The 26,496-nt window shown below is 36.2% G+C and overlaps 1 protein-coding gene across 6 annotated transcripts in view; it reads right to left on the bottom strand.

The window, feature by feature from the left end:
• The window catches only part of CMYA5 (cardiomyopathy associated 5), a 61,957-nt gene that overhangs the window by 12,244 nt on the left and 23,217 nt on the right, over positions 1 to 26,496 (bottom strand). For 3 of the 6 annotated variants that reach the window (XM_026670456.2, XM_087958324.1, XM_087958323.1), the window contains 7 exons: positions 22,593 to 22,688; positions 20,752 to 20,985; positions 18,554 to 18,576; positions 12,823 to 12,941; positions 7,781 to 7,930; positions 6,511 to 6,657; positions 5,025 to 5,172 (listed from right to left, as the gene is read on the bottom strand). In XM_026670456.2, coding sequence (XP_026526241.2) covers positions 5,025 to 5,172; positions 6,511 to 6,657; positions 7,781 to 7,930; positions 12,823 to 12,941; positions 18,554 to 18,576; positions 20,752 to 20,985; positions 22,593 to 22,688 — 917 coding nt within the window. The remainder of the gene's footprint in view (positions 1 to 5,024; positions 5,173 to 6,510; positions 6,658 to 7,780; positions 7,931 to 12,822; positions 12,942 to 18,553; positions 18,577 to 20,751; positions 20,986 to 22,592; positions 22,689 to 26,496) is intronic. The other 3 variants (XR_015748207.1, XM_087958325.1, XR_015748208.1) reach the window with 3 other exon arrangements.

The raw sequence follows: 26,496 nt of genomic DNA, 5'->3' as shown, positions 1-26,496 counted from the left end.
TTCAGATTACCAGATTTCATAAATTTCTGTATTGTTGCATCCTATTGGATGAACTAGCAGTGAGAGGAATAAATGAGAGTTCATAGCATGGCTAATGCAATCTTACTCTCACCCCCTTTAGCAATTTTATAAAAAAAACCACTGTCTGACCCCCATTTTGAAAGCTCTAGTTGTTGTTTTTTTCTTGCCAGGATTTTACCAAAAGCAGTGAAAAATCCAGAGGGATTCATCTACTATTTCCTTCCTAGCTTTTGCTTTTCAGCACTACACATTGTTTGTAAATTGTCCAAAAATTCCCTTACTTCTACATGCCTTATGAAGGATTAGTCGCTATGCAACCAGAATACATTTTCTCTAATTATATTGTTCATTATCTCCTCCCTTTATTTTTATTTTTTTTAATGTTGAATTACATGCTAACTTCAAAAAGAATGATTTTAAGCCAGAGTGAATTTCAAAGACTCCCAGATTCTTGTTAGGATTTGATCTGAGTTAAAGCTCTTTATAAGTGGCTTGACCACTCTCCTAAAATCAATCCTGTAAAGTAAAAACGTGATTTTTTTAAAAAAAAACTTGGCTTGGTGGAATAGAAGGAATGTTCAGAAAGAAGAACATAACCACCTGGGGGAGCTCTCAGTCTGTTTGCAACACCCCTGGATCTGTAGACCATCAACTTTTTTTAAAAAAAAGGCTGAAATCTTGTAACATCATCTCCTGAGAAGTCTGATATTCTGAATTGGGGATGAGATTTAACAGTCTAATCAGATTTTAGTCTTTTTTATGTTGAAAGAGCCGTACCAACATTGTTTACAGTGTGAATGAACAGAAGATACAGAATACAATGTTGAGTAAAAAGAGGGATCACAATAGAGAAGCTGTATTTGTACAGTACTCTACACCTTTGTAGAAGTCTACCCAAACCTTACATTATTCTCTGCCAATGCCAGAGGGATACAATCGAGATCAAGGGAGGTACTAACACCACTCTATAAAGCCTTAGCAAGACCACACCTAGAGTACTGCATCCAGTTTTAGTCACCACATTATAAAAAGGATGTTGAGACTCTAGAAAAAGTACAGAGAAGAACAACCAGGATGATTAGGGGACTGGAGACTAAAACATACGAAGAACGGTTGCAGGAACTGGGCATGGCTAGTCTAGTAAAGAGAAGGACCAGGGGAGACATGATAGCGGTCTTCCAATATTTGAGGGGCTGCCACAGGGAGGAGGGGGTCAAGCTATTTTCTAAAGCACCTGAAAGCCAGACAAGGAATAATGGATGGAAATTGAACAAGAAGAAATTTAACCTGGAAATAAGGAGAAATTTTCTGACAGTGAGAACAATCAACCAATGGAAAACCTTGCCCTTGGAAGTTGTGGGAGCGTCATCACTTGCGACTTTCAAGAAGAGATTGGACTGCCATTTGCCAGAAATGGTGTAGGGTCTCCTGCTTGGACTAGATCAGTGATCCCCAACCTTTCTTATGCCGCGCCCGGTATCCCCAACCTTTTTATGGCGCGGCCCGGTACCGGCATTAGCTGGGCGCCGCCATCTTTTGATGAAAAAGTGCTTCCGGTGACCTCACCAGAAGCACTTTTTCATCAAAAAGATGGCGCTAGCGCTTCAGTGAGCTTTTCCGGGTAGAAATGGCTTTCTACCCGGAAAAGCTCACCGAGCACTGGCGCCGCCATATTTTTGATGAAAGGTGCTTCCGGTGAGCTTTCTACCCGGAAAAGCTCACCGGAAGCACTTTTTCATCAAAAAAAGATGGCGGCGCCCAACAAACCAGCGGCCCGGTAGGACTTGTTCCACGGACCGGTAACGGTCCGCGGACCGGTGGTTGGGGACCCCTGGACTAGATGACCTACAAGGTCCCTTCCAACTCTGATTATCTGTTATCTTTAATTTGGTACTTTCCAAGGGTTAAAACTGCATTCTCTTCTCACTAGTTTTTTTATCAAAGCCAAAGCAAATTTCTAGCGTTTATTGGTAGATATTTTTAAAAATCAAGAGTCCAATTTCTCAATTCTTTTCTGAGCGAAATCACTTGAACCACAGCCTTAGTTAAGATTAGAGCAGTAACATGCACAGGGCTTGGCGCTTTGGTATCAGTAGCCTCCTACACACCATTCCACATCCAAAATATTTTCACATAACAAATCTGCTCTTCCAGATCGCTGAGGAAGTGCCAACATATGGAGCCAGCACAGAAAACAAACCTAGGCTTCCGGTGAATGGAAGAAAGCAATTTAATGCAGCTCTCTCTCCTGCATAGGGATAACAGAATGGCACATTTCGATATAGCAAACCATTTCGCAGACTATTAATGTGGATTCTAATATGGATTCAAGGACCAAATGATTTGAAGAGGCACAAAGACGTACACTCTCAACGGGGGCTAAGTAACGTCATACCCATTCTTCACAAAAGCACACAAAATGTGGTGCTTGTTTGACATCATTCTAAAAGACACTTCCCTTCACAAAAAGCAGGAAGGGGTGGAACCTGGATAACATGACACCAGTCTAGCTTTATGTAAAGTACCTGCCGACTCTAGCAGGTAAAGGACCAAAATAGTGTTCCATTTTAAAATCCAAGGTACAAATGGGATGGGGGAGGCAGCAAAGGTGGCACTGACATACATATAGCACCCATGAGGAAAGAGACAGCAGGTCATTGAAAGGAAGATAAAACAATAGTCAAGGTGACAATCTCAGGACATGATCAAAGCCCTGCCCCCGCCAGGCATGCTTTGAAGGCATGTGAACATGCAAAGAGTGGGACTTTATTTAAATTGATCAGGAGAATTAAAAGGTCTTCAGCTGTTGATAGATAATGAAAAGACCCCTTTTTGCAGCAACCAAAAGCATCTTATTGTTGCAACATAAGAGAAGGACAGCAAAGGAAGTTCATCTTCATAAAATTAGTGTGAAATTGTGTAGGGCTTAAATGATTAAATCCAGCACTTGAATTTGACTCAAAAATCAGGTTGCTAGCCACAGCCAATGGCAAGATAGAGCATGGTATAATTCTATTGGCCAAGAAAAGTAATCTAGACTAAGATTGTGCACAAGGAGATGAACTTAATTCTTAATGGTTGATATAACCAGAAGCAACAGGAAACAGGTTAAGTTTTCACCCCAATTCCACTCTGAAAACAGGATTGATCAATCCAGCAGATAGCATAAAGCCACTGCATTAGGCGGCAGATTTTGGAGTGTAATGACAAAGCAATAAATGGCTAGTTATTTATACTAATCCAGGGAGGGCAAAATGTTTTATAGACAAATCTGCAGGGTCACAGGCTAAGAACCCTATAATAACTGTGAGATCAGATCAACTTTACTTGACCATATTGACTGGCCAATCTGTGAGCTATTTTCCAACTCATTGTGAAGACACCAAGCTGGGGAAGGATAGATTAGATAATACAACATAAGAAATTGCTTCTGGCAAAAAGAATAAATGGTTCACTTAGTTCTTCTGATCGCAAGAATTTAGTGTATTTTAAACTATCACAAACGGTTAAATCCTGATATTTCTATCCTGGAGGAGAAATGAGAAAATCAATCTTTAAAAACATTTGAAGTGTTACAGATTATCTGCGTAGAAAATTCTATAAAATAGAGCTACACACTTTCAGTGCTGCTGGCAGAGAATAGCTCCATTGTACTATCAAAGCATGACAAATTCTGGCAGTTTTTCAGGATGCTTCCTTGAGCTTTTATGAAGTGATTGGCTACAATAATTTTTGAAAGAATGCAGCAGGCATAAGAAGGAAAAAGACAGAAAGAATATATCTCTGTGTTTTTTGGTACCTACAAATAATCCCCCTCTTCTTCCCTCTTTTCTACATACATGTCTCCAATCACAACCAGAATCTTTCTGAAGTAGAGTTTAAGAACAAAAATGGTGATAATCTATCTTTGTGGTGAAGAAAGTTAGCACCCACCCCTCTTAGACGAATGAAATATCTTAGGAAATATTAAAAAGGCAGAATATTATATTTTCCCTAAAGGAGAAACATGTTTCTAAAGACAGGAACTCAGAGCCTCAGCTCTCTGTCCCAAGTTGAAATTAAGGGGCCAACTTTTAGAAATGCAGATTTGGTAATCCATTTATTGCCGGCCTTTGCGAGACAAACTAATTAAAATCAATAACAAAATACACAAAACAAGCCTCTAAATTACAAAATGCTGTAGAACAAACTGTATAAAAATCTATATGCTCATCAAACCAGGTGGTCAACTACCCAGACTCACAGGTGGTTGGTGGTTCTGCTTCACCATTAAACCATCTTTCCAATAAGCCTCCATGTTTCCAGTGTCTTTCTCCCCACTTGGAACTGAACCCAGATGGACATTTTTTTCCAACAGTGGTCATTAACTTCCTAAGTATCCTATTCCCCCCCCCCCCCCAAATGAGTAGTAGTGGTAGTGGTGAAATATAAGATTATTTGTATTTTGGCATTTTAATGACATGGCAAATTAAATCTTGAAGGACAAAAACAATGCTAAGGACTTGCAAAGAGCTATGAAGTGATTTAGGGAAAACACCAACTCATTGTATCTCATATAATAGAAGGGCAATTGTCAGAAAACAAGATACCATTGGAGACTGCAAGCTTTGAAGGATCTTGGTTTGCAAGGGAAAGACTGGCTATTTTTAAATACATGCGAAAACAACAAAGGAGTCTTAATCCGATTAAATTCGGGCCCTGTCCTTTCCAATCTTCTCCAAATAGCTTGGAAGTTATCCGAATAAGGGGGAGGAGCAAAGGGCTTAGCTTCTAATTATTTTTGTTCATTGCTAGCACAAAATAAAGGTATTTGTGATTTACGGAGTATAGACACGAAGATTAACCCCTGGCAGAATGGTCACAACTCTGCAAAAATTGATTTTTTATTTTCTGTAGGAAAATCCAGAAAAGAAAACACTCTTTCTTTGACATAAGCACAATCTGGGAAAAGCCCTCTAGCCCCCACTGCATTTTATCTATTCTTCAAAGCACAAGAGACTGACCTGAGGCCTTCTCCTTCAGGGGAATATTGTCTGCAGTACTCAAGGGTGAAGGAATCTGTTGCTTTCAGGTTGCTAGTGCTCCATCGAATAGTGGCGGTGTCCCAGCAGATGGTGCAGTCTTCTGACTTTATTTCAGGAGTTGGAGGAGCTGTGAATATAGCGGGATATTTGCTGAACCACAAGAAAGGCTACCATTGCTGGTTTGTACACACCGAAAGTCAAAAATCCAGACATTTTTCTCCAAACCTATTAAAACTTTGCCATCTGCACTTGATTGTTTGTTTTTTATTTTCATTACAGGTAGTCATCTCTTAATTATCACTTGTTCATTGGCCATTAGAATTTAACATAATGCTGAATGAATGGTGCTAAAGACCCATCCTAGTGCTTAAAATGGTTGCAATATCCCACAGTCACCGATTGTCATTTGTGACCTTCACTGCTGGCTTCTGACAAAGAAAGTCAATGGCAACCATGTGATGTTGTGCTTAATGATGGCACAAGAGTCACTTAATGACAGAAATACATCTGTTGCTAAGTGGCAGTCACATGATATCACACTTTACAACTGTATTGCTTAGTGATGGAAATTCTGATGCAAATTACCATTGTTAAGTGATGACTACCTATATGATATTTCTCTTCTCTCCTTGCTAAGTTTGCTATGTTAATGTCTGCTCTAAGGAGCGATGATCAAGTAGTAGGTATATTAAAGTAAAATTACCAGCTTTCAATGTTTTTCAGCAGACCACTGCCTCAGATGAAGGTAATTTTATATATTTTTATTCTTTCTCCTTCTCTTTATTGTTACTTGTTGTTCTTAATATCAATATTGTAATTATTTTACACAACAGTCAGTTAACTAAAATAATACCAATTACCAATTAAAATGCATAAGCTGTAACCTGTAACATCTTAACACTTCCTCTAATCCTAATTACCACATGTAAGGCTGGGTATGTTCCCAATTCTATATGTTTAATATAAGGAAATAATCAGAGGATATTTTCATGTTATAAACTCTAACCCAAGGGACTTCAAACTTGGCATGTTTAAGACTTGTGGACTTCAACTCCCAGAATTCCTCAGCTAACATAACTGGCTGAGGAATTCTGGGAGTTGAAGTCCACTAGTCTTAAAGCTGTCAAGTGGAAGCCCCAGCTCTAACAGATAAGTCAGTCTCACATGAGTAAAACTTAAGATTAAGACAGTTATCTATATCAGTGTCTCCAATCTTGGCAACTTTAAGACTTGTGGAATTCAACTCTGGGAATTGAAGTCCACAGGTCTTAAAGTTGCCAAGGTTGGAAAGCCTTGATTTATACAACACTCATGCAGGTGTAAACACAAAATATCCTTCCCAAAATCTCATATTTTAGCCATTTTATGATAGGTCCTCTGTACGTTCTTATATCCTTTGTACTTCCTTAGGGCACAGCTGTAAATATTGAGAGAGAAAAGATATTTAGAAAACCAAACAGCTTACCAGTTCTAAATATGGATTTATCACTGGGAAAACTACATCCCGCATAATTTATGGCCATAACCCATACGCTGTAGCAGTGACCAGGTTCCAGATCCTCCAAAATGCAGTTACTCTCTTTTACAATGACACGATATTCTTCAACGAAGCCTGCAGAAAATAAAAGCAACATGCAAGAAGCCATAGAAAATGCCCTTTTGCTTCATATAACAGCAAGTGAAACATTTGACTAAACAAGAGTAGATTGGCAGAAAAAGTCTACATAGCAGTTGGAAAGGGAAGAAATGAATATGGGTCATATCACAAAGTGTCTCTCCTCCCACTTGATGTTCTTTTTTTTAAATGCTCCTCTTCTATTGGAAACAACAAAAAGAAAAGAATTTAGACTCACCTATGTTTGATGTTGATTTATATTCTCCACTGGATTAAGATGAATGTGGAGTGCTTTCCAAGGTCAGGATCCCACCAGCCATAAAGACTAGTAGGGAGCCAAACAATCCCATAGCTCTAACATGATCTCTTTCTGAACTATCATATATTTGCTAAATTTATTTATTTTTATTGTATTTTCTTTGTAGTCTGTATACATAATAACAAGAAAATGCAATTTCTACAGGTAATCCTCAATTTACAAAATTTCTCTTTTAAGTGAAACTTTGCCTCAATTTATGACCATTTTTGCTACAGTTGTTAAGGGAATCACTGAAATTGTTAAATTAGTAGCACGGCTGTCAAGTTTATCTGACTTGCTCATTAACTTTGCTTGTCAGAAGTTTACAAAAGATGATCACATGACCCTGGGACACTACAACCATCATACATATGCACTAGTTATCAAGCATCTGAACTTTGATCATGTGGCCATGGGGATGCTGCAACTGTCCTAAGTGTGAAAAATGGTCATAATTCACTTTTTTCAGTGCTGTTGTAATTTGAAATGATCACTAAATGAACAGTTGTAAGTCGAGGACTACCTGAGCTCATTGATAGTAACAGAATAAGTGAACTTATCAACAGCAAGCTATGTGACAAAACAACCCCTCCTTAAATCTAGTAGCAGTAGAAATCCCGCTTAACAACAATCTTAATTATTCCTAGTGTGAAATTACTAACAAGCTGAGTACCTGATGCAAAACAATACAATTTCTTCTCACAATGCGTAAAAATATTCAAGATGGTTTTACTATACTTGATGATATTATCATTATTGTTGTTATTTTGCTTCTGTAAATTCCCCCTTTTCCCCCATACTCATTCAGAAACACTCACACACCACTTTGCTCTTTGCTTCCCAGGGATTCCTCCATACAGTAAACTTGGAAGAAATCAACAAGATTGTCTTCATTCACAGTCCAATAGACAGCAATCGATGTGCTTGTAGCTGAGTTTGGATCCTGAGGCTGTAATTTTGGAGTATGTGGGACTGGGGGGGAAAATTGTAATCAGTTATAAGGATGTATGGTTCAGTCAAGTATAATTTTATTCAGTTTTTATAATCTTACATTTATTCTGACCTATTTTCATTTTTTTTAAAAAAGGCTGCATGGCATTTCACATACATTTGGTAGATTCTTAGCAGTATAATCAAGGTGGAGAGTTGAATCTCAAATTCTGTTTCTCAGCTCAAATAGAACTTTGAGCAGTGCAAATTAAGTAAATTCACAAACCGAACACATTTCTTTCAATTTCCTACTTTTTTCATTTTTCTAGTATTGAGCAGAGAATGTACCAACAAGATTTTTGGAGCTGTCCCTTAAATTCATTATTATTTCTTTTTACTTGTTTATAGGAACATAGGATTGGCCTAAGACTTTTGACTAACAGATACAGATAGCATCATTTTTTTCATCCCATATTTTGAAATCAGACAGATAAATGGTTGAAATGTTGAAATGTATTTCTCCATTGGACTATTGCTCTTTATGATGCAGTGGTACCTTGGTACTCATCGTTAACTGATTCCAAGAGGTGTGCCAAAAACAATGAGTATGAAACAATTCGTTTCCATAATCAATAATATAATGAGTCATAAGGCAGTTGACACTGGCAAGTTGTAGCTTGTGCGTTGAGTACCAAACAAATGATGAGTACCTAGACAAAATGTTCATGTCAAAATGTGTTCAATACCAAATTTGATGAGTTTCAAAGTAGTTGAATGCCAAGGTATCACTATACCTGAAACAACACCCTAGTTCAGGAGATCTGGTCTAGCTGGGGATTTTAAAGAGGGTAAAAGCTTGCCTTTACTGGCTTCTGCAACCTGAGACTTAGGCACCTTCTGCCTATTAGTGAGGCTGGGCCAGAATAAATAAAATTAAATGACCCAATTCTATACATTGTCACTAGAGCTCAAGCTGTACAGTACAGTCATATAGTAAAAATGCCTTCAGGGAAAAGAACAAAAGGATGCATGTGGTGGTTTCTAGTGTGGCCTTCAGAAAATATTTAAACTACAAATACACAATAAGGTTTATAGATGATAAAACTGCCTGCCTGCCAAGGCACTCCCTAAAGACATTGTAATTCAGCTTAGTGATTATACTAGGAACACTTGGATAGAAAAATGCTATTATGTTCAAATATTGATGCATAATTTGCCTTGGAAACAAATAGAGAGATAGCTATTCATGGAGAAATGACAACATCAGTATAACTTGCTAACATTCTGAACGAAGCTAAATGTGTAAGAAATGGAAATGTTCAAAGAGTAGTTTAAAAATGTCACACTTCAACATTAAACTTCTTCCTACCACATCTTTTCCTTCTCTTGGTAGATTTGTACTAGATGGAAGAAGATTTCCCCTACTCACCCACTTTTTAAAGTTACTTTCTGACAGAATCATGAGGTTTTTTGGCAGAAAAAAAACCTGCTGACACCAGCAGATTCCTTGTGATTAAAGAAAAGAGCTCCCTGACATTCATAATGTGTTTCCTTCCCATTACTGAATACAAACTAGGTTATTTATTTCCTGGAAATGCAGCAGCTAGTTCAAAGGCAAGAGAATGGGAACACAATTAGGTGCCACATAAAAAGCATTCCTGGTTAGATTGCCTACTGTTTTCCTGTTCAATAGCAGTTACAGGTAGGAAGTACTGTAAATCAATCATAACAAGGCCTCTGCCACACGACTTCCACAATGGAGAATCTTGATTTTTAACTGCTCTGTGTCTCTAACTTGGGGAAGGGGGTTGTTGTTGTTTTGTTAGGGGTTTTTTTTTTTTTTTTTGGTAGACTGATTGGGTCAGCTTGGGAAATGTAAAAACTTTTCAGTGGGTTCACATACCATGAAGAATCATGTAATCCAGAACAAATTTCTGGAGTTTGGAGGGATTAAAACTAATGTTACCCTCTTTACTGTTGACTGAGTTTCACAACACCAAAAAAGTGTGTTGTGCAAGGCTATCTAGAGCAGTGGTGGGATTCAATTTTTTTTTTTTTTACTACCGGTTCTGTGGGCATGGCTTGATGCGTGTGGCAGGGGAAGGTTGCTGCAAAATCCCATTCCCTCCCCACCCCACTAACCTGCTTTCCAGCTCTGTTCTCTTGTGCAGGGCAACAAAAGAAGACCCAGCTGATCAACTGGGACTCGGGAGGCAGAGAATATATGGGAGCGGGGCCAGTCAGAGATGGTATTTGCTGGTTTTCCGAACGACTCAAAATTTCCGCTACCGGTTCTCCAGAACTGGTCAGAATCTGCTGAATACCACCTCTGATCTAGAGGCTCTACAGTATTGATTAATCTTTTTTCATGGACACACATGTTTCTGGTCAATAATCAACAACTCTCTTCTCACTAGCACAACCAAACTGAATCACAACAGCCTATGTTGGGTTTGCAATTTATTTTTTATCTTTCCCCTCAGGTCTGTGGAGCACTGATGATGTTTAGATTCAAGCAACAACACAAGAGTGAAAATCTGTTTAAGTGAAAATTGCTTGATTTTTTTTTTCCTTACCTGCATTGTCACATAGCTCTTACACTCCTGGCTACATGCATTTCTTTTTGTTTTTAAAAGTGAGTCTCCTATATGGAAGTACCACATTAACCAAGACAAAAACAAGCTAATGGATTGAAGCCAAAATATTTTCTTTTAAGCATCATAGATAAGCAGATTGAAAGAAATCATTTTATATATGACAACACTGGCAAGACTTTGATGTACACAGAGGTGGAACGATACACAAATTCTCACAAAGAAAAAGTGGATTGTGAAACTAATGGAACTAGCAGAGATGGCAAAACTGATTGCTTTGATAAAGATAAAAGTTTATCTAACTTTGCTTCTATGGAGACCACTTTTGAATTTCTTGTTTGAGAAAGATAAAAGTGAAGTTTTGATTTTAGAATCTGATATATATATATATATATATATATATATATATATATATATATATATATATATATATATATATATATATATACATATATATATATATATATATATATATATATATATATATATATATTTGTTTTCTTAAGTTTTGTGGTACTTATGTAGGTATTCCTTCCACGTCATTGTAGTTGTGCTTTTAAAGTTGTAGCAACGTTTCGGCAGGATCTCATCTGCCATCATCAGGCTTCTGCATAGTGTTCGTACAAAGCTGAATACTATCTATCTATCTATCTATCTATCTATCTATCTATCTATCTATCTATCTATATATATGCTGTATATTGTATAAGGTCTATGAATAAGTGATTATCATGCTGTGTATTTTTAAGGGGTTGTTAAGTTTGTATGTTGTTACTTGAGAATAAATACTTGAGAATAAAATATTATTATATATTTGTATCTGTATTGAAGAAAGTCAGGAGTCAAATTTCTTTTCTGCTGTTGCTGTCGTTCACTTTCTAACTTTTTCCCCTTTTGATGCTCTCCCTTTTTTTAAAATCCTTTTTATCTTTGTTATTTTGTATTTTATCTTTCTTTGAAACTATAAAGCTAGCTAACAAATAAAAATAATCAGAAAGGAGCTAGAACAATGTAATAGCAGAAATGCTGGAGACAGGATAACTTCCTGTTTATTTAATTCCCCCTCAGCAGTGAATCTCATTGGGTTCTGAGCCCTGAGATGAGGAACATTGTCTCAAGGACCAGGTGCATCTGGGAATCTCACCAGCAATTGAACAGACCATCACCTAAACTGGATGTCATTGCACATATACACACTTTTTTTTTGGAAGCTACATCTCTAAATTACAGTAAGCAGTTTCACTAGATGTACTATCCAGGGAGTGGAGGAAATGAGAGATGATCCTCAAGATATATCAAACTAGAACTGTCAGAGTAGCATCTCTTGGGTGGGTAGGGGAGGAAAAAATTTAAAAATCAAGACAGAAGTCATGCTCTACAGTTGAAGCCCTGCTTCTTTTATGTCTTTCATGATCCATGCTAAAAGAGGTGGGGATATGATAGTTCAGCAACAGTTGCCATCTCGATATTTTTATCCTTCTGTGGATGGTCAATGATAAGAAACAATGGGAGTTCTAGTTTAATAACATCTGAAGGGCCACTGATTGCCTATTTCTGGACTATACACTTATGTTTTCAACTTTTTGGAAATATCTCTTGCATGTCAATTTAGTTTTTTGTTTTTTTTTTTGAAGTATCTGGTAGTAAAAAATAAATTTTGCTAAATAAAATATCAAATGGAGTAGAAATGGTTTGATTGAAAGAGAGGCAGTAGCAATAGCAATAGCAGTTAGACCTATATACCGCTTTACAGCCCTCTGTAAGCGGTTTACAGAGTCAGCATATTGCCCCCAACAATCTGGGTCCTCATTTTACCCACCTTGGAAGGATAGAAGGTTGAGTCAACTTTGAGCCTGGTAAGATTCGATCTGCCAAATTGCAGGCAGCTGGCAGTCAGCAGAAGTAGCCTGCAGTACTGCACTCTAACCACTGTGCCACTGCAGCTCATTAGTAACATCAGAAGGGGAAGGTTTCTTCCTGACACCAGCCTTCTCCCACCTTGAAAATGCCTTCCTCCTCATGTTCTTTTGCATATCAATTTGGAAGCATTTAAAAAAATAGAAGTGAATTTGGTCTTTTCATCTAATGGAGGCCATTATATAATGAGTGATCCTGCTTCCCTTGTTAATATGAATAAAGAGCATGCTGTTCTTTCTCCAGCTTTCTTCCCTGCCATAATCTAAATACTTAGGCACAATCAGCCTTTGCTTCAAACTCAGCTGATTACTAATTACATGCACAAGCTTGCAACCCCAAATTTCCTTTCCCAACACGTTCCTTTTTAAGGCATTGATATATTTTCAACACTCTCATGGAATGGTTTGAAGAAGGGCTTCTTACCAGGTATGAGTTGTAAAGTCCTATCGCTATTTGTAAAGCCACCCGCACAAGGTTCAAACTGTGAGAAAGCAGCAGGCATCTTTTCCAAAGTCACAATATTTTCCACAATAGAAAGTAACCTATACAAATGAAAATGTATACATCTCTTTAGAAGCATTCTAAGAATATCTAGCTAACAAGACCTACAATTTCCTAGAGCAGGCCTGTACAAGTGGTGAGTCATCAGTCCAAACACTGCTTAATTAGCCATTTATAGCCACTCACTAGTAAATAGCATTCCATTTATTGCATGATGTTGGCACTCTTAAGAAGAGCACGTGGCAGAGCAGGAAAGAACTATCCAGCCCAGCAACAAAGGAGACATGAGATCTCAAAGAAGCCTTGAGACTTAATGCATGTCACATGCAAAAGCAAACTAGATCTGTACTAATCATGGTTTAGTGTTTTTTAAAAGATATACAGTATTTCCCCTTTAAAACAGTGTTTCTCAATCTTAGCAACTTTAAGATGTATGAACTTCAATTTTCAGAATTTCCAAGCAAGCATGCAGATGTGATAGGATTTTTAAACCATATTTTTAACCAACGAATAATGGCCTAGTTCACATAACATACCATATGGCTTAGGATAATGTATGTACCAAATGCCTTACTTACTCAAATATTCATTATTATTCGTAATACAGTTGAGATCTTGATCTACAGGCCACAAAGGTAAAAGTTTTCCCCATCCAGTCGAGCCTGACTCTAGGGCAGGGGTCTTCAATCTTGTCAGCTTAAAGGCTTGTGGACTCCCAGAATTCTTCCTCCAATCATGTTAGTTCAGGAATTCTGGGAGTTGAAGTCCCCAAGTCTTAAACTTGTCAGGTTTAAAGACCCTTGCTCTAGGGGATGGTGCTCATATCCATTTCTTAGTTGAGGAAGCTAGTGTTGACACTTTGGTGGTCATGCAGCCAGCATGATTGTATGCTGAGGTTCATGGGACACTATTACCTTCCACCAAAGTGGGTACCTATTTATCTATTTGATTTTGCATGGTTTTGAACTGCTAGGTTGGCAGGAGCTGGGGAAACTAAATGGTAGGTCACTTGGTCATGTGGTGTTCAGCTTTTGAAACCAGGCTGTCAGCTTTCTTTGATAAGCTCAGCTTCTTTGGCCATTGAGCCATCGCACAACAGAGACCACCATCCATAATTTGTCAGAAGTTGCTGGTTTGTCTAACAAATGATTGTGGCTTTACACAATATATTTCAACCAATACCTAAAACAATTCTGAGTACACTTTTGAAAAGAATGGGTCAGATTATATTTAGAATACCTTAAGCAATCACTTCTCTCCTTATTCCCATCAATGTTCCTATGTTCCTATAATGCACTACGTCTAAATTATGGATGATTGATTTTAATACATCCAACTTGGCTACTTCAGTAATTAAATTTAAGTAAACCACAGTTAACTTGTTATGCAAATATAGTTATATTATCTGGAGAATTCTGAGAGTTGAAGTCCAAGTCTTAGACATTTTCAGGTATCAAAAGAGGACATGGAATATTTACCTCCCCATTGCTGTATTTTTTACCTACAACCTTCACCTCTTTCCACAGCTACTCACCCAACCCAGCTACAGGCAGGAAAATCACAGGTGAATGGCAGAAATATAGAACAGCTATATATTCCCAAAATCTTATTTGATAGGGAGGGACTATTGATCAGACCTAACTGTCCAGCTATGCAGCACAAAGATGTTAAGCAGTGGTGGGATTCAGGGGTGGGATTCTACCAGTTCGCACCTATTCGCTAGGTTGTTAACATTCTAAGCAGTTTGGAGAACTGGTTGTTAGAAGAAATTACTGGCCTAATCCTGTAAGGAAGGCAGGAAGAAAACATTCTGATGTTGCTTACAGAAACTGCCTCTCCCTTATTACATTCTTGGCAAGACTAGACTTCCTGTCTCAGGAACGTCTCTGGAGTTTTTTTCTCCTCCTTTGCTGGTACTTTGCTTGTGTGGAGTGACCATTCAAAGTTACAATGGCACTGAAAAAAGTGACATGACCGTTTTTCACGCTTACAACTGTTGCAGCATCCCCACAGTCATGAGAGGCCAGGAGAGGAGATGCGTGCCTCAATGTGAGTGATATTGAGTTGGCCACGCCCAGCTAATAACATGACCACCAAGCCATGCCCACCCAGTCACATGACCACTAAGCCACACTCACCAACTAAGCCACACCCACAGAACCGGTTGTTAAAAAAATTGAATCCCACCCCTGGTGGTATTCTACCAGTTTGGCCTAGTTCAGGCAAACTGGTAGTACAAAATGTTACCATTTGGCCAAACAGGTAGTAAGAAAACAGCTACTGGTTCAGCCAAACCAGTATTTCTTTTCTTTTTTTCCTCCTGACCATCAGCTGTTCCGATGATCAGCTGTGCCGGGATACCTCTCGCTGTTTTACTGCTTCACCCAGGAGGCTTCCCTGAGGTCCAGGAGGCAAAAATAAATAAATAACAGTGCACGGGGGAGGGTGTGTTGCAAAAAAAAGAAAGCTACACCCACCCAGTCACATGGACACACCCACCTAGCCACGCCCACAGAACCGGTAGTAAAAATATTTGCATCTGACCCCTGATGTTAAGATCATAATGAAAAGTACAAGACTGGAAGAATAAAAACTATCCTTTGAAATATTTGTAAATATAACAAAAAATAGGTTGAGCAAGGAGGAAATTTAACCGATGCCATAGTTGCCATAAAAAGGAGCTAACAGCATGGAGCTCATATCAAAAAAGAAGGCAGAAACAAAAGCAAATAGAATTGGAAGCTATTAACTCTTATTTACAGAGAGAAAAAAGGAAAACATTTTTAACTCTAAGACAAGTATCAGACAGCCTGTTTATGCAAAAAGGTGGTATGTCATCATTTAAAAGCAAAGAATTATTCCTGAAATAGGTCAACCGTAAACACTAAAGGATTTGTATTTTATGTAGACAAGTAAAGGCTAAAGAGGAAAGTTGCAGTGAAGATTTTACACAAACATACACATACACATAGGGGATATATCTTTGCCATCAGGCCTTTATTCTGAATACAGACGGTTGTTATCCTATTAATTACAAAGTCAGGTGACATTATTGTAAATGGATGGGAATATAAGTATCAGTCTGGCCTTTATTTCAGACAATAAGTTGTGAGAGAAAGCCAGTGCTGCACATTTGGTACTTTTAAGCCATAATGCTGAGGAAGTCTGGGAGTTAGTCCACACATCTTAAAGTTCCCAATGTTGAGAAACACTGGCTTAACTTCTATTGGGTCTTGAAGATGTTCTGAACTAGGACTTAATTTGGGTAATGAGGAATTCATAACTGAAGGTAGATCATATAGCTTATTGCAGGTATCCCCAAATCATTTTAGGCTGATGAGCACATCTGGAATTTTGAGAGCATACAGCACTATGCATATTCTCACATAGTGGCTGCCATAGGGAGTGAAGTCAATTACAAACATCAATTTCCTAAAAAGCCAATTGCTCCCATTATGAATTCTGGTCTCCCAAAATGTTCTCTGGTATCTCTATTTTTTTTCTTTTTTTTCTGGGCCAGTGGGCATATTTCAGAATAAAATCAGGCATAATACACTAAGGAGTCTTCCTTATCTCAATGGAATGTAACTCTGAACACAAAGCAATGCTATTTGTGAGTAGATAAAATTTTCTACAATCTCATATGATTACACTCCATTGGCTGGATATACCTTTTGATTCTCATACAAAGCCTCTCCTTTGTAGCTGTTACTACGCTGACTGAATTCACACATGCTCCTCAATACAATTTGTTTCAATCATAGCTTGTCAAACCAGCTGTAGCAATATGGATCACAATTAATATTAAAATGCAAAGGAAAATTTATATATCACAATTCTTATGTTACTACATAATATATAAAAAACAAACAAACAAACAAAAACTCCAGACCATACCATGTTTTAGAACAAAATGGGAAACAATGCTGAGGAATCTATAATAAAAACTTTGAAGTGCAAAAGGATACTTGCTGTCTATTAAATATGGACAGATTACTCCAAAACCTGCCTCCTTTAGTATCTATGTTAATAAAAAAAAGTGTTTCTGTATTTATCCACATATTTTTAAAAAATTACAAGCAATTTCATAATGCAGTATCTTCTAACATAAGGAGAATGTATTCCCCTGATTTATGTCATTTTTAATGTAAGTTGGCCAAGACCTTACATGCTCAGTGTTAAGGGTTCTTTGCCATTTAAATCTTTTTGATGCTCTCTTTTCAAATGCAAATTTCACTATTTTAAAACTCCTTTTTAACAACACATTGCTTGATGGTTGCATGCAATATTCAGTATGATACCTCTTTTTTCCAGAAACCTTTTATAGGAGAAAGATGAATACTAATAGAGTTTGTTGAACTATGAAATCTACTGTGAGCAGAACATCTGGATTCATTTCCAACAAAATCCATGGAACAATTATTTTAAATGTCTATCGGTGAGGGATTTTTTCTATCTCACTCCTCCCCCCTTCCCACCACCCAATCTGAATTGTTGAAGTTTTTTTTCTTTTAACTTCTTTTAAATTTCAAAAAACTGCAAGATTTCTTGGCTGAAAAGCAGCAACAGATCCAAAGAATTCACAACTATAGGAGGAATAATTTTGGCATTTTTAGATCACCTTTCAGTTTTCTAGAAAACATATGGGTTCCCAGATCTTTTGGAAAGCCCTATAAAATAGTCCTTTGATTAAAATTGATCGTTGGGAGAGTCCTTGTGAAACTATCCTGAAGCAATATATTTGTCAGCGTTTCAACCAAACTCTCCATTTCAATTCAGCACTCAGAGACAAAGTCCATCCAAGTAAGAATTTATTACAGGAGTCATATTGGCACATCTGGGAAAACTCAAATCTGAGTTCCCACGTTTTCCCTTGCTAAATTAGACTCACACCCAGCCCTCTTTTCTGATGACCCTCAAGTCACACTCTCCAATCCACCTCCACTCTGAACTCCCACCAAGTCTAGTCACTCTCCTCTAAACTCCAGCGACTCGGCCTTGAGCGCTGGAGAAAGAATGTTGTTGTAGCTATCCTCCCTTCTCACGTTACTTTCATTCCCACGGTACCCATCCTCCCTTGTGGCAGCCCCAAATCCGATTCAAGATGGATGGGGGGCTGACAATATTACTAACACCTAATTCTTCTGATACAGGAATCAGAAATAACAGGACAAATTCATACTTAATTGGAGTTAGTTTTCACTGGTCAAAATTTAATTATTTTACCAAACTAGCATTCAGGATCATTTTCATTAACATTTCATCTAATACAGTAATTAAATCAACAAAACCTAAATACTCATGAATATGGACATTTTACAGAATGCAACTGGAATTTTAAAATAGATTTTATATAACCGCAATAAATGCCCACTTTGAACTGCTCTGCAGATGCTATTGAAAAAGGGAATGGGATTGTATCATGCCTTACTTATTAGTATTTAAAATATGAGTTATAAAATTCATGCAGAATATTTCCAATTCTTGACTATCACTGCCAAGCACACCAATTTTGTTTTGTTTCATCGAGACATTTCTAAAATGAGATATTTATACTGGCAACATGCCTCCAACAGACCTTGACAGGATTAAAGTATTAAAACATGTTCATCCTAATTCTCTCCACAATGCATCAAAGCTACATTTCAAATACCTTTTATTTATTTCTTCAGATGACTAAAAGGGGGAAGAAAGGGAATTAATTGATTCATGTTATTCAACATACTGAATATAAAACACGCAAGATTTTGTTTACTGACATGCTCCACATGTATCAGAGCAGGATTTCCATTTTTTAAAGAAATTTTGTATATTTGTACCAAACCCTGACCTCTAAATGTGCAAAACTGAAGGAGAAACAGTATCCTAGTAATTCATACAGGGACCTGAATTAAATCATCACTACTAGCAGCAGTTGAGCCTTGGCAAGCTTATGTTAGAGTATTCTATATTAAGAAGATTCCACCCACACATCCTTCAGCCTTTTTATTTTATTTTACTTTTAATTATACACATTACAAGATCTAGATGTTTCCAAACTGATGACGTCCAACTACGTTGGTGGCTGGAAAAACTGGAGGTGTTTTCTTTTTAGATTTTTATCCCACTTTATTATTTTTATAAATAACTCAAACGGTAAACATTCACTTCACAATCCTGTGCAGTGAGTTGGGCTGAAAGAGTGTGATTGGCCTAAAGTCACCTGGTGGCTTTAAAACTCAGACTCCTGGTTTCTAGAGTGGTGCCTTAACTGCTAGCCCATACTGCACTTTTGTTTTAATTTAGTTTAAGGGTCTTTTGCTTGGTTTTCTGTTGTAGCTAAATGCCAAATTGGAGAAAACAGATCCTTCTTTGTCTGCAAAACAAGCTTGCTGCTTGAATGGCAACAATGAATAGAAAAATAATTTGAGGTCATTGGTGATTGTCTGAATTTTTGCAGCCTGATAAATGGAATGGAGTTGAATGGAATGGAATGGAATGGAATGGAATAGAATAGAATAGAATAGAATAGAATAGAACAGAATAGAATAGAATAGAATAGAATAGAATAGAACAGCTTTATTTGGACAAGTGTGATTAGACACACAGACCATTTGTCTCCTGTGTAGAAGCTCTCAGTGTACATACAAAACAACAAAGTAATAATAAACATAATAATGATACCAATAAGAGAAAGTAGTTAAAAACATGAGAAGCATAATAGCAATACAGCTATACTATACGGGTAAATATACTTAGACATAAGACAGTGCTGTGGGAATTAAGTGTTCAGCAGAGTGATGACGCACTCTACTTGTTTTGGCACGTAATGCCCTGTAGCAGTGTCCTAAGGTAAGGATATGAAACAGTTTATGTTCAGGATGTGAAGAGTCTATAGATATTTTCTCAAGTCCTCTTTCTAACCCGTTGCAATACAGAGATCCTCAATGGAAGGCAGACTGGTTGCAATGTTTTTTCTGCACTCCTATCTGTTGAAGTATGTACCCATCCTATTTGGTTGCTATACCAAACCAGACAATTATAGAAATACAAATGACAGACTCAATAATTCCTCTGTAGAATTGCATCAACGGTTCCTAGAGCAGTCTGAATGTTCTGAGTTGATGCAGGAGAACACACTTTGTCATGCCTTTTTTTAATGATGGTTCTGATGTGAGGTGTCCTTTACAAATCCTGGGAGATTATAGAACCTACAAACTTGAAGGACTCTACTGTTGATATTGTGTTGTCTAATATAGTAAGTGTTGGTAGAATAGGAGAACTCTTAAAATCCACTCTCATCTCTACAGTTTTAAACGTGTTCAGCTCCAGATTATTCTGGCTGCACTGAAGAGCCAGTTGTTCAATCTCCCCTAACTTGATGTATATCAAGTTACAGTAAAATAAAAATAGGGACTTCCAGTCTCCCTCAGTACTTTGAAAGTGTCTGTCCTTAATGGATTTGGAGATTAAGCCCAGGATAGTCCCACCAGTGCCTTTAGGAAGTATGCAAGTACAACATAAAATAAACTCAGGAAAATACTATAGAGATGGAGACTATGTTACAAGCTTTCCTCAATTTGATGTATCTGGCAAGGAAATTTAGGTGTTGTTGCTCCTACACAAACTATCTCATGGCAAAAATCCTATGAATTTTATTTCAAAATTAAGCATCAATGACTTCAGTGGATCTAATTCCTCAGTTAATGTATAGGATTGAAGCCTCTAAAGTTTATCCCAATCATGAGCCTGCTGATAAATAATAGCCAATCTGCTTCCATGAAGAGCTATGTAGCAAAGAATATCAATCATAGACTTATTTTTCCTATGATCCCAAACTTGGCTAACATAATATATCTTTGCACTACTTACCTTTAGGAAAGCAAAATCATCAATTTCCTCAGTTTTCTTTATTATCATTTCTAGTGTCTCCTTTGCTGTATCAATATAGTCTTGAAAATTAACCATCTGGTCATAAAGATATTCCATTTTTGTGTTCCTTGCTTTGTCAAAATTCTGTGACTTTCTTTCGTGGTGACCAAATACCATCTTTACCACGTTTTCATTTTGCTCTTCTAATAACTTCTCCTTTTCCTTACAGTTGTCCTAGGAACAGAGGTCAGAAGAAAATGTAATATTCCAGCACGAAACATTAAATTAAATTTCCTTGTAAATGTTTCTCTTTTAGAAGGTGAGACTTCTAAGCTAATTTTCCAGGTAAAATTCTTCAAAATAATACACCACTACTGAGCATATTCAACCAAAGCAAGCCTTCACAATGTAACTTGGGCATTTGGCTCAATGGGTTCTTATATTCAAGAAGACCATTATATTGCATCTTATGAGGGGAGACTTCCTAGATGTGGTCAAAAAAGTAAGATACCCTCCATAATGGTGTAATCAAAGCTATGTTTTGTTTTTATGTATGTTATACTAAAAAACAGGCTGTGCTCTGATCACAGTATCCCAGCTGCCATCTTATCTTTTATGGCCATGTGTGTTTTTTTTATAACCATAACCTGTGGACTCACTTGTATCTTGCACTTCCATATAATAGAAGTTATGGTTTTCTTCTACTTGAAACTTTTAAGGCATTTGAAGAAGGGCTTCACACTATGTCTAAAAGATTTATTGGAAAAAAGACTGATGCAGAACAACGTTTATCTGATAAGACAGAGTTGATATCAAAAGTAAATTTACAATTGGCAGGCCAAAAATTACTTGGAAAAAGATGCTTCACCAGAGCTACAAAATAAATTGGCCGATGTTTTAAAATTCAAAGGGAAAATACAAATAATTAACCAAGACAATTTTTTCCTATTGGATTTACAAAAAGAGTTTATTAAAGCCTTGAAGAACTCTGTACAATGGGACAAAGAAGAAAAATCAAATCTTATGATAATATTTAAATGATCTAAAGACAAAAAGGAAAAGGAAGGAATATAAAATTGGTTTAATTAATCAAGTTAAAACAAAATTTGTTATTACACCTTGAGATAATTGTTTGTAATCTTAGAGGAGACATGGTGTCACAAAACCTGTTTACACTAAGATTTTAAGTTTAGTTTGTATTAGTTTTTATTAATAAAATCAAAATTCTTAACAGAAATATATATCCAATGAAGAACAGCTTTTCATATATGGCTAAACAACATATCATTGCCAAATATATGATTACAATAGTATTAAAACCTAATAAATAGCTATGGAAATCACAATGCCTCAGTTCTCACAACAGACTAAAAACCCAAATCAAACATCCTACATTATAACTTAATATGTTATATGAATTCAGGAAAGATAACCCTAATTTCTTCCCATAGCTCACTGTCAATTTTTTTCTGAAGGCTAAAAATACAGTAATCCAATTCTCTCTCTCTTCATAAGATATTTATTCATTTCCAGTGTTCTGAACTCATTGTTCTGAACTCATCCCAAATAATCTGAATCCTTTTTACATTATGTATAAAACATGCACTATGTTCAACCAACAAAGAAGAGGCATTGCCCAATATGTGAGTTAAGTAACAAAATTTTGGCTAGTTCATACCACAAATAAACAAGCCATAAGATGACTTCAAGGGCTGTGTGAGCTCTGCATTGTGAGACATGGTAAAAGCCAGCCCTGACTAGCAGAGTGACTAAGCAATCTAGTGAGTTCTGTCTTAACTAAAATGATGGCACCCATTCAGCAGGTTCCTTGCCCAACCTACCTCTAGAGTGTTAAACAAAGCCTCTATTTCACTGACACATCCTTCAATTTTCAAAGATCTTTGTTGCAAAACATCTAGGAATCCATTCAACTGGCCCTGAAAGAGATTGTATATATACATATAATTATAATTAAAATCATAATTGCCTTAAAAAGGTCAGTTTATAATGTTCTCATGCATAGAATTAGATGCTAAAAATTGTTTAAGTTTTCATGAAAAGATTTCTCAAAAACCATCATTACATCACTGATACATAACAAGAGACAGGCTCACTGGCAGTCCTGAAATCCTCACCTTGGAATTGAGTTCTGAATGAAATATGCTATTTCATGCCATTGACCTACATACTTGTTCCTAAGAAGTAGGACTTTTTGTTTCCAATGGATTTACTATTGGATGGGATATTTCTTTCAGTCTTGTTCAATAGCATTTTTAAAAGTACGAGTCAAAATACAAAATCAAGGTATTTAAGCAAATTGCTATGAAGAATCTGTTTGGCAATAAGCTCCATTAAAATAGAAATAAAATGTGTGCTTTTGTGTCCCTTCCTTCCTTCCTTCCTTCCTTCCTTCCTTCCTTCCTTCCTTCCTTCCTTCCTTCCTTCCTTCCTTCCTTCCTTCCTTCCTTCCTTCCTTCCAAGCTTTTGTCTATTTAAGCCTGTTTTTTCCCATTTGTGTCTCCAAATAGTAGCGCTGCTTCTCTTTCAAAAAAATTATTAATTTTAAATTAATGCCTCAGAAAGCCCCCAGTTTTGTAATGGTACATTTAATTATAAAGAACCAATGAAGTAGGAAATGTATGTATCAAAGCCCAAGGGCCAAATCCTTCAAACCCATACAATATTTGACTTCGAACAATTGCCCAAGGTCTGTCAGGCAGCCAATTTTTAAATGCACCAGAGATTGATCTGGGCTGTTTTGACAGTTTGTGGATCTATTTGGACATTTAGGAAGCTCTGAGCACAGAATGTTTACAAGTTTACAAGGCTGTAGACTTCACAATGAACCAACAGCCATTAGCCGAGTACAAGGCATTGTCAAACCACCAGTGCTCGTCAGCCAGTAAATGATCAGATCTTCCCCCTCAGTTCTGGGTTTAAATGAAAATCCTTTGCCCTCTTCACAAAATTAAATGGAAATAAACAGCTAATATATCTCTTGTTTCGAAGTGCACTGTTTTGATAAACTTCTTTTTTTTTTTTTATAAAAGTTTTATTGATTTTAACAACAAATAAAAACACATAAAACATAAAACATAACATAAGAACATCATCATTCTTCATAAATTTACAGACAGTGTATCGGTTGGTTTATCATTCCTTTTTGTGCATCTATTTCATAGTCATCATAATAATTATGTTACGTAATAACTCATATTATCAATCAACAATTATATATCCTAATATCCTTATTAAACAATCATTTGACTATAATTTAACTAATTCATGCTTAAGCGAGATAACTATAATTTAGTTAATTTATAACAAATCGTAAAATCATACCAAATCTATCTTAATATAATATTCTAAAAATATTATCAAAACCAATATATATATATATATTCTATTATTATATTGTTTTATCTAACCATTGATAAAAAGATCCCAAACTTCATAGAATTGTTTATCTTCTTGTTCTCTAATTTCAAATGTCAATCTACTCATTTCAGCACATTCCAGTATTTTCTTAATAATTTCTTCCTCTAATGGTATTTTCTCACTCTTCCAATTTCTAGCAAATACAATCCTAGCCGCTGTTAACACATTTACAATCAAATACTTTAAGTTTTTATTAAATGTATCAGGTAAGATTCCCAATAGAAAAATCTCTGGTTTCAAATCTATATGTTTTTTTGTCATTTCTTCCAACCATATGCGAATTCTAGTCCAGTATTTCCTGGCCTCCTCACAAGTCCACCACATATGGTAATATGAGCCAGGGATCTGATGACATTTCCAACACTTTTCGGATTTATTCTTGAACATTCTTGCTATTCTTGTCGGGGAAAATGCCACCTGTAAAACATCTTATACAAATTTTCTTTATATGCTACTGACATTGTCATTTTATAATTTTGAGACCACAATTTTTGCCATTTTTCTAAATCAATCCCATATCCAAAGTTCTTCCCCAAACAATCATTGTTTCTTTGACTTGTTCTTCCTCTAATTTAATTTCCAACGAATAACTATATAGTTTTTTAATCACTTTTTCATCAGCACCTGTCAAAATCCCATCTAAATCAGTCAATTTATCATAAAATCCTTCTGTTTTAGAATCTTTAAGATACCTTGAGTGTATTTGCGCATATGAAAACCAATTCATCTTTATATCTTGTTCTTCTAGCTTTTGCATCGTTTTAAGTTCACCCTTTTCATCCAGTATTTCCCCATATCTAACTGTTTGTTCCTTCTTATAAATTATGGGATAGGAAAAAGCTTCAATAGTTGATAACCAAACTGGAATTTTCAAATAACATTGTTTCTTAATTTTCTCCCAATTCAACCATAACGATTCCCGTATATAGTGCCTTCTGAAATAACCCTGCGATTTAGTTCCCTTATACCATAAAAAAAGCATGCCAACCCAATAATAAATCATGTCCTTCCAATGCCAGTAATCTAGACTTTCTTAACGTTATCCATTCTTTAACCCACATTAAATTTGCAGCTTGATAATACAACTCCCAATTAGGAAGGCCAAATCCTCCTCTAATTCTAGCATCCTGTAAAAGTTTTAGTTTTATTCTCGCTTTCTTACCTTGCCATATATACTTCAACACCATTTTATTTAATTCATCAAAATAGTCTTTACCAAGCCTAATTGGTATTGTTTGAAACAAATATAAAATTCTGGGTAAAATATTCATTTTAATTGTTGAGATTCTACCTATCAAAGATAATTGTAGATTTTCCCATTTTTTCAAGTCAGATGCTATCTGCTGTTTAAGTTTAATATAATTATTCTCTTTCAGTGTAGTACATCTTGACGTCAAAATTATCCCCAAGTATTTAACTTTATTCGTAACTTGAATTTTCAATAAGTCTGCCAACTCTTCTCTTTGCCTTAATAACATATTTTTTGTCAGAATCTTTGTTTTGTCTTTATTTATTTTCAAGCCAGCCATCTCACCATACGTCTCTATCTTTTCCAGTAGTTTTAAAGCTGTCTCTAGAGGGTCTTCCAGAATAAAGACCAAATCGTCCGCAAAGGCTTGCAATTTAAATTCCTCCTTTTTAACTTTCATTCCTTTTATATTTGTATCCTCTCTAATATTTCTATTTAATACTTCCAAAGTCAATACAAATAACAAAGGGATAGTGGACATCCTTGTCTTGTGCCTTTTTAATATTGATAGAGTCTGTAAATTCTCCATCTATCATCACTTTTGCTGTTTGCTTATAATATATAGCTTCTATTGCTTGAATAAATTTTCTAGCAAAACCCATCTGTTCCAATAATAATAACATAAATCTCCAATTCACGTTATCAAATGCCTTTTGAGCATCTAAAAATATCAAAGCCATTTGCTTTTCAGGGTGTGCCTCATAATATTCCAAAGTGTCCAAAATTACTCTCATGTTGTCTTTAATTTGTCTCTGGTAGAAATCCATTCTGATCAGAATGAATAAAATTATTTAAGTATTTTTAAGCCTTTCTGCCAAAATTGAAGCAAATATTTTATAATCTGCATTCAATAAAGAAATAGGTCTATAATTCTTAATTTGTGATGGGTCAGTCCCTTCTTTTGGAATAAGCGTAATATAAGCTTCTGACCATGTTTTAGGTATTTTCTTATTTATCATAACTTCATTCATAATTTCTAACATTGAAATGCTCAATGATTCTTGTAATGTTTTATAAAATTCTGCCGGAAACCATCTGGTCCTGGTGCTTTCCCGTTA

The sequence above is a fragment of the Notechis scutatus genome, chromosome 2 (genome assembly GCF_049901735.1).
Source record: "Notechis scutatus isolate UNSWTSFEM ecotype Mainland chromosome 2, rNotScu1.2, whole genome shotgun sequence".
NCBI classification, from domain to species: domain Eukaryota; kingdom Metazoa; phylum Chordata; class Lepidosauria; order Squamata; family Elapidae; genus Notechis; species Notechis scutatus.
The sequence above is the reverse complement of the archived record's forward strand: the minus strand, read 5'-3'. Positions and strand labels throughout refer to the sequence as shown.